The following is a 10,000-nucleotide window of genomic DNA, read 5'->3' as shown; positions in this document are numbered from 1 at the left end:
AATGCATTATCTATCTCTCTGTATAGTTTAATGCATTGAGTGTGCGTGTATTAATATATCACCTATATGTCTGTATGGTTTATGTACTGTATATGTGTATACACAAAATCATTCATCGTGTTGGCGTTGTGAACATTTACACACCATCTGTCTCTGCATGTGTCTGCATTAATGTATTGTGTGAAAAGCATGCATATTTCTTTATGCATGTCGTCATCGTCATCATCATTATCATTTAACGTCTGCCTTCCATGCTGGCATGAGTTGGAGGGTTTAATATGGGCTGGCCAGGCAGAAGCCTACACCAGACTTCTATGTCTGTTTTGGCATGGCTTTTACGGCTGGATGCCTTTCCTAACACCAACCACCCAGCAAGATGGACACGTGTGTTTGTGAATTGCACAATGGTGTGACTGCTTGCATGCATGAATGGATTTTATGTTTATGCATTGTTTATTCATGTGTGAGTGCACATGAGAAAGAGAGAGAATGCTTATGCGTATATATTATTTTATTTTCATTATCCAGTTTATTCTTATTTTTCTTTTATATTTTGGCAGGGCTGACTAGAGAGAGAGAGAGAGAGAGAGAGAGAGAGTGGGGTTCAATAAATATCGTCACAGAGGAAAATCCTAACCTATTTTTAACCCCCTACAACTACTTGACTCTACTGGAAGACACAGCACATGTATTTAGTTCAGTCAGATGAAGTAGATAAAAATAAAGTGACAGGTTTGAACATCATCATCATCATCATCATCATCATTTAATGTCTATTGTCCATGCTGGCATGGGTTGGATGGTTTGACCAGGGCTAGTAAGCTGAGGGGCTGCACCAGACTCTTAAGGGGCTTAGGAAAACTGAAGGATCATTGCTGTGTGTGTGAATCTGAGAGGGGAATATGTTGGATAAAATAACTGACTGACCCTCCTGTATTTTCTTTTACCCAAAGCCAGGAACTTTTCAGCACCTCCTCGTACTTGTTATTTTATGTGAATTACAGAAAGAGCAAAGCAGTGTCAAGCCCCACCTTATCCTATATGTATATATATACATGTGTGTGTGTGTGTGTGTGTTAATATAAAAATAAAGCAGGTGGCAATGAAAGAATCAAATTAAACATGGAAAGGAAAAAAAGAAAAAACACTATGAAACTATGGAGCAGACAAACAGACAGACAGTATAACGAGAGTCGCACAAAAGTGAGTGAGTGTGAGGTAATACGTACCGAGACAACACTATAGCCACTGCATCATTGAGCACACTTTCACCAAAGACAAGCGCATACAAATCAACATCAACATTGAGATCATGGAAAATAGCCAGAATTGTAACTGAAATGAAATAACACATCATTATTATTATTATTATTATCATCAACATTGTCATTATTATTATTATTATCATCATTAAAAAAAAGTGGCAAACTGGCAGAATCGTTAGTATGCCAGACAAAATGCTTAGCAGTATTTCGCCTGTCGCTATGTTCTGAGTTCAAATGCTGCCGGGGTTGAATTTACCTTTTGTCATTTTGGGGTCGATAAATTAAGTACCAGTTATGCATTGGGGTCAATGTAATCGACAATTCCCCTCACCCAAAATTGGTGCCCTTGTAACAAAATTTGAACCATAATTATTATTATTACTACTACTACTACTACTACTACTACTACTACTGTTGTTCTTAATTTATGACTGATTAAACTCTTCAGAAAGGTAAATGCACAATTAAAAGAAGAGCATGATGTGACAGGTAATAAAACACAGAATGACATTTTTTTTTTTTATTAAACTGAACAATATTTTAAACAGGATATCAGTCTTCTTCAGGTTCAACATAAAGCAAGAATAATACTTGATAAACAAGGTCATTCTGTATATAAATATTAGGAGGGAGAGTGTGCTGATAAGAGAACCTCTGTATTGCTAGAAATAAAGCTGCTAGATATAGCAACCAAAATCTCCCTAACTTCATACCCATGTGTCTTTAAAAAAAAAGGAGGAAGACACTGGATAAACTATGACTACTAAAAGATGGGATAGTCATGGCTAGAGACTTCATGGACCATGAGTCTGTCTACTTGAATAATGGGAGACCTTGAGCTAATACCATTCTTCCATATTTTTTACTATCTTTTAATAATTTTTTTCAGAGAAGGAAGGGTATCACTCACCACCATTTTTCAAGGTCTCCAAGATTTTTGGAAGGTCATTATTCTCAAACTTGAATGATGGAAGAATATATTTTTCTAAATTTTGGCGGAGTGGGGCCAGTTGATTAGATCGAACTCAGTACGCAACTGGTATTTAATTTATCGACCCCGAAAGGATGAAAGGCAAAGTCGACCTCAGCAGAATTTGAACTCAGAACATAAAGACAGACGAAATACTGCTAAGCGTTTCACCCGGCGTGCTAACGTTTCTGCCAGCTCGCCGCCATGATGGAAGAATATTGGCTTCAGACTGTTAGAAGGACACAAACCTGAGATTATTAAAAGCAGCCAAAGGGCAAAGACGAGACACTAAACTGAGCAAATGCCCAACTCCTTAGCATTGACATTACTCTGTCAAATGTAATGCTTATTTATTCACATTGTTTTGAATTAATTATACTTATCCAGCAGTTTTGAGATTTTGATTTCATGATTATTTTCGCAATGACATTGTAGGGTAGGTGTGAGAAACTGGACATGACCAGTCTGAATATAAAACAGGTAGAATATTTGGGCCGGACATGGTTGGCCTAAATGCTAAAGAGTTAAGCTGAAAACCGCATTGAACAGAACTAGCAAGGGAACAGTGGCCAGAAATAACAATTACTAGATATGGAAAATTATAATTTGAAGCATGATAAAATAAAATTCTTTCAAAAATTGAATGGTGGTGTGGAAGTGGGGGGGGGGGATGCTAATTCAATTGAATTCACAAATTCAAGTACAGTCTTCCACACCAGATTCTTGTATTACAGTAAATATTCATTCACTCATTCATTCCGTTTCATTTACATACCCACCTAACCAGTTCCAACTGAGAAAGAAGGAAAAATATCTTCTTCCATTTTTATCATCAGTGATTTACTTGTGTTCATATTTAACATACATGTAAAAATAAGGATACATATATATCTGTATGTATATATGTATATATTATATATAATGTATATATATATATATATATATATATATAATTATATATAATGTATATATATATATATATATATATATATATATATATATCTATATACATAAATATATATATATATATATATATATATATATATATATTTATGTATATAGATAGATATGCACACATTTTCATACATATACATGGATATATATATATGTATGTATATATACATGCATAAATACATATACATATATATACACATATATATACATATATATATATACACATATATATATATACATACATATATACATATACATATATATATACACATATATATACATATATATATATACACATATATATATATACATACATATATATACATATATATGCACATATATACATACATACATGCATATATATATATATATATATATACATACATACATACATCTTTACATACATATATATATATATACCTACATACATATTCATATATACATACAGGCATACATATATATATACATATGTACAAATACATATATATATATACCTACATATATACAAATACATATATATATATACCTACATATATACAAATACATATATATATATACCTACATATATACATACATATACATACATATATATACCTACATATATACATACATATACATACATATATATAGATATACATACATATTCATATATACATACAGGCATACATATATATATATACATATGTACAAATACATATATATATATATATATATATACACATGCATACACATACATACCCATACATATGTATGTATATGTTTGAATTTACGAATAAGAGAAAAATATATGTTGGCATAGGTAACTGTCTTCTGTTATAAATTCAGGCCGAACAATGCTATGTGTATACTCACAAGTATACACATAGACATACACGTGTGTGTATTTGTATATATATATATATATATATATATATATATATACACCCACACATACACACACACACTGATATATATGCACACACAAATGTTCACACACACACACACACACACACACACACACACACACATATATATGCACACAGACATAACCATAAGCCAATGTTTAACGCTGTGTAGTTAAACAGAGTGATCCATAATTGATAAATTGATAGCATAAATCTAAGAATACTTACCAGGGTCTGTTGCTGATATCACAGCACCGAAAAAGAAACAATCAGTCAACTGGATGAGATGCGATATGTTCATTATTCTGGTCAGGCCATACATGATACCACTGGAGATGCAAAGAAGAATTATTAGATAAGGGGAAAATAACAGTTTGAAGCATCATGAATAGAAGCTTTTGTTTTTCTCTTTCTTTCTTTTTATGAAAATTAAATTAATAATTATTATATTGAAAGCAACAAGAATATATATATATATATATATATATATATATGTTTTAATGAGATTTTCTTTTTTCTCTAGCTGCAAACCTAAACCAAATTCTCTTGTGTATTCATGTATGTACATTTATAAGCAAATATAAACATATATATACATATACAAGCACATACATACATATACACATGAATATGTAGTGATGTGTGTATGTATATATATATGTGTGTGTGTGTGTATACACACACATACACAGAGATGCAAGTATGTATGTAAACAAACACACATACACAAGAGTAAATAAAAATTTAAATGGTTCCTCCGCCAGTTTCAACGAGTATTTCAGTTGTTTGATAAATTGAATTGCCTAATCTCTGAATTACAGTAAAAGTGGCTAGAGCCAACAAATGCTGTGTGACGGGAAATTATTTGAAGGGGACAGTACAGAAGACAATTGTGTGTGTGTGTGTGTGTGTGTTTATATATATATATATATAGATGTTTTCGGTCTAGTTTGGATTCTTTGCCATCAAATTTGATGGCAAAGAATCCAAACTAAATCGGAAGCATCTGTATATAATCATAATACATATACACACACATATTTACTATGTATATGCATATATGTATTAGAAAAAAATTTAAGGTACTCAGAAATCTGGATGGTTGTACATTTACAGATTTTTATTATTAATATGTCACATGTTTTATAAATCATATAAAGTGCTTTTCACCTAGTCTAGTAGAATTTTCAAATTTTGATTACACCTTGAGATGCTGTCTCTTTTTATAGTTTTATTGAATGTGTAGGGGTATATGTATATATATATATATATACACACACACATTTATTATGTTTAGACATACTCATTTATTGTGTGTGTGTGTGTCCGTATCCGGGGAGATGTTTGAACATACTGGTGTTAAACTGATGTGTTGAGGAGCATTCCTTTTTAATTACAAAAGAAATTAACCATTAAAATAAATAAATAAAATGAGTGTCACACTGAAATAAGAGCTGGGCTTAATAAGATTGACTGAGCCACTAAAAGACAGTGCCCCAGTATGGCCACAGTTCAATGACTGAAACCAGCAAAAGGATAAAAGAACAGACCAATATCAGTTTTCCCAGAGCCATGAAACTGAGAAGACTTGACGAACAAACAGATCCCTGGCTGAAGCAGAAGCTATTTTACTCTGCTCAAGTTTGAATATTTATTTCCATCGTAAAAAATGGTGAAGATCTTTCAGGTTATATATAGATCATGCTAATTCCTGTGAAGTAGTTTCACACTGTCTCAATTATCATTCTTGAATAGTCACAGTAAAGTTTCAATAATCAAGATTATTGCATTAGAAATAAAAAGATAAAAAAGAAAATTCCAGTCTCTGAGAAAAATTCTTGAAATTTCAACATGGAACTGTTTATTCCACAGAGAAATCAAGAACTTTTTCAAGTTCAAAAAATCGCTTTACATTCTTGAAAATATTGAATATCTGTCAGAAAAATCAAAATGGCTTATAAAGTAAAAAAAAAAAATACTAACACCACCACAACAATAACAAGAGCAACAGCAGCAACAACAGCAACAACCCTTTCTGCTATAAGCACAAAGCCTCACATTGTTTGAGACAGACCCAGCCAGTTCCCTTGAATGTTTCCTAATCCAGGGTGAGTGTTGGGTTCATCACTTTGAGCCAGAGACAAAGAAATGATCCACGCAGTGGAAACACCCCTTCCTTATCTACTCCAAAGAAAGCAAAAGGTCATTTTATCTGCCAGGAAGGTGACAGTTTCAGTTTTGAGGGATGCAAAAGACATTATGTTTATTGACTATTTTTAAAACAACCACACCGTCAATAGAGAGTACTATGCCAACTTGCTGAGGCAGTTATGAAAGGCTATCAAGACCAAACGCCCAGGAAAACTGACGAATAGGGTCTTGTTTCATCAGGACAATGCTCCAGTACACAAGTCCCTCTTTTCAATGGTTGTTGTGCATGACTGTGGCTTTGAACTGGTTAATCACCCTGCCTATTCTCCTGATTTGGCCTCATCTGACTAACACCTGTTCCCCAACATGAATAAAACACTTGGCTGGGAACTAGTACCCCATTGATGATGACGTCATATCTGATGTTGGTGACTTTCTGTTTTTTAACCAGCAGGATGGAATCGTCTTCACCAAGGGGATCCAAACACTGCATTACCAATGGAAGAAGTGTGTGGACCTCAAAGGGGACCATGTTGGAAAATAAACCTCATTTAGTCACCTTCTATGAAGAGTATCTTGGTCAGCCTGTGAACTTTTCAGCTGATCTTCATGAATTAGAAGACAATTATCCAATGTGCCATACGGTGGGTCTGAACTGAAAACCCCATGGTTAGGAAGTGAACTTCTCAATGATGCACCCATGATCACTGATACAGATGGTTAATATTTCATTTCTTATTTTAATATTCTTTCTTGCAGAAAATACGTAATAACATTAATAGGCATTTTGTCTTTCATCGACTGTATTTAAGCATCCAACTTTGAATGAGAATTAAAACCATGTAAGTGGTGATCCATGATCCATGATTCGTTACAAGAAAAATAATCAGATAAATACTAAAATAAATATTTGAATGTTCCAACCAGTTTCCTTTGTTTTCATATTTATTTATTATTTCTTTATTTTTTTGTTTCCACCCACTTTACAAACCGCTATATTCCATTATCTGCTAATCTAAACAAACGCAGATTCTTTTTTGGATCAGCATTTGATGTTACCAAATAATGCAAGCACTGGACATACTAACAGCATCGCTTCAAATCCTCAGCACCCAGCAAAAAAAAAAAAAAAAAAAAGATAAAGAAAAGAAAAACAAAATTCCAACGATTAGTTGGTGTAGCTATGCATCAATAAGTGACGTAACCATGCATCAATATATTTGCAATGATTGTCTGATAAGTTAATTTAACATTAACTATAGCAATTCAGATGCAATGAAAAGATGATGTAATTAATCGCTATGCTTTAAGTTTGCATTCATCATTAGTCAATAAAAATACAACTGCTGTTCTTTGTCAGTTTATAGACTTTAAATCTATCCCAACAATAAATATCACCAAGGAAGAAACAGAAATCCTACTGAGTGAAATTCAAGGCAGAAGTACCTTAGCATGCTGTAAAAAAAATTTTATTTCAAATTTTGGCACAAAGCCAGCAACTTCAAGAGATGGCATAAGTCGATTAGGTTGACCCCAGTGTCCAACAGGTACTTATTATCTTGACCCCAAAAGGATGAAAGGCAAAATCAACCTTGGTGGAATTTGAACTAATTGAAACAAAGGCAGGATATTTCAGCAGGAATATGGTAATGAAAGGATTAAACTGTATGGCTGAAGAGGAGGGTGGGGTGGACATTAAAGAAAAATATTTGTGAAATATTGAAGATCAGAGGAAAACAAGCACAGAAATGTTTCATCATACTCTGTGTAAAAACTTTGAACTGCATTGGTGCCGGATGACAAAATGGAAGGCAAGCTGATGAATTTTAGAACTTTGTTTCAATAACTACATTGTTACATGTGCAGGTACATGCCTTTAGGCACTGTGGATTGCTTAGAAATGAGGACACAGTGAATGTAAATTGTCAAAACACAGCTGGTACAATGGCTTTACTGAATTACATGATTTGTGCATCAGACACCAAACTAACATCAAAGAGACAATCTTGGCCAAATGGAGGAGAATTTTAAATAGCATTAGTTATTTTTCAATTGAAACACTTCCCGCATGTGAAACCAACCGAGTGTGTTTTGCATATTGCATATTTTGTTTCAGAGTAACATTGTATGGTAATTAACTAATTCATTATTTTTATGGTCCACTAATGCATTTGGAATTTCGATCCTTCTCTTAAAAGAAGGTCAAAGCAAAATTAGGGCAAGGAGAAAGGGGTGCCTCTGTATAATTAACAGGTAGCTCAATAGTCTCCTGCGTACTAGCTCTGGTCAAAACATCCAACCCATACCAGCATGGAAAAATGGAAATTAAATGATGATGATGTATGTATGTATGTATGTATGTATGTATGTATGTATATATGTATATATATGTATAATAGCTAAAAGCTGATAGAGGTCCATTTACATTATATACATATATAGAGAAATTTTGTTAAACATTGTTAAAGATGAATTTACAATAAAAGATTGCATTTTAAATATGTATTTGATTAATGAGACAAAAGTGGCCAAAAACATATTTAAGTATCTAAATATGTAATTAATCACAAATAAATGATATTTTAATCAGCGAAAAAGACAGAAGCTTACCCAAATACTATACTGGATATTGTGGTACCAATTAAAGCATAAGTCATAACTGCACCAAGGTTCCGAAAAAAATGTTTCTGAAGAATTACAATGAGGAAGAAAAAAAAAGAGAATGTTAATACAATAATAACGATAATAATAATAATAATAATAATAATAATAATAAAAAGGTGGTAGTAGTATCAATAATTGTCGGAGCTCTGGGAACAGTGAGTAAAAATCTTGAGAAGTACATGGAACAAATAGGGGCTGCAATAAGGGTGGAGCACTTGCAGAAAATAGCATTGCTTGGAACTGCTTGAATACTCCGGATGGTGCTTGAAAAATAAGGGGTGTTACCTTAGTTCACTGGTAGTGAACAACTGACACCATAGTACATCTCCAGCATTAGAAGCTGTGCAAAGACAATAAAATAATAATCTTTTCTACTAAAGGCACAAGGCCTGAAATTTTGTAGGGAGGGGGTCTAGTCGATTACATCGACCCCAGGGCACAACTGGCTCTTATTTCATCAACTGCAAAAGGATGAAAAGCAAAGTCAACCTCAGCAGAATGTGAACTCAGAACATAAGGATGCACGAAATTTCACTAAGCATTTTAGCCGACTTGCTAATGATTCTCTGTGTGTGTGTGTCTATTTGTTCCTCACCACTGCTTGACAATCAGGGTTGGTTTTAGTTTATGTCCTTGTAACTTAGCAGTTTGACAAAAGGGGCCAATAGAATAAATGACCAGGTTTGAAAAAAAAAAAAAAAGGACTGTTTAACTAAAACTCTTCAAAGTGATGCTGCAGCATGGCCGCAGTCTAATGACTGAAACAAGTAAAAAAGACAAACTAAACACATGAATAAATAAGCGATGGTACTTACTCGTTTCATACTGTATCCAGCATTGAAAATAATAACAGGAAGAAGAACATTGAAGAACAACTCTGGATCAAATGTAACCTACCAAAGACAAAGAAAAATAACAAATTCATTAGCAATGATACAGAAACAACACACAAAACAATTTATAAATAAATATCAACTTCATGGTTGAGTGGTTAGTAATAAGGGCATCGAACTGTAAAAAAAAGGGAGAGAAAACTATGACTATGAATATGTGTGACTGGAAGGTGACATGGATCAAATCAAGCCCTAGTGTTTGGTAGGTGATCAGTACAT

General features: G+C 33.2%; 1 protein-coding gene across 1 annotated transcript in view; it reads right to left on the bottom strand.

Moving 5' to 3' along the window:
* The window catches only part of LOC106870034 (sodium/hydrogen exchanger 9), a 100,756-nt gene that overhangs the window by 38,363 nt on the left and 52,393 nt on the right, over window positions 1-10,000 (bottom strand). Inside the window, exons 3-6 of the mRNA XM_089365685.1 lie at window positions 9,704-9,781; window positions 8,835-8,911; window positions 4,302-4,402; window positions 1,230-1,335 (exon numbers count right to left, since the gene is read on the bottom strand). Coding sequence (XP_089221811.1) covers window positions 1,230-1,335; window positions 4,302-4,402; window positions 8,835-8,911; window positions 9,704-9,781 — 362 coding nt within the window. The remainder of the gene's footprint in view (window positions 1-1,229; window positions 1,336-4,301; window positions 4,403-8,834; window positions 8,912-9,703; window positions 9,782-10,000) is intronic.

The sequence above is a fragment of the Octopus bimaculoides genome, chromosome 18 (genome assembly GCF_046866305.1).
Source record: "Octopus bimaculoides isolate indiv1 chromosome 18, ASM4686630v1, whole genome shotgun sequence".
NCBI classification, from domain to species: Eukaryota; Metazoa; Mollusca; class Cephalopoda; order Octopoda; family Octopodidae; genus Octopus; species Octopus bimaculoides.
Note: the sequence above shows the minus strand (reverse complement) of the source record. Positions and strands in the feature narration are given on the sequence as shown.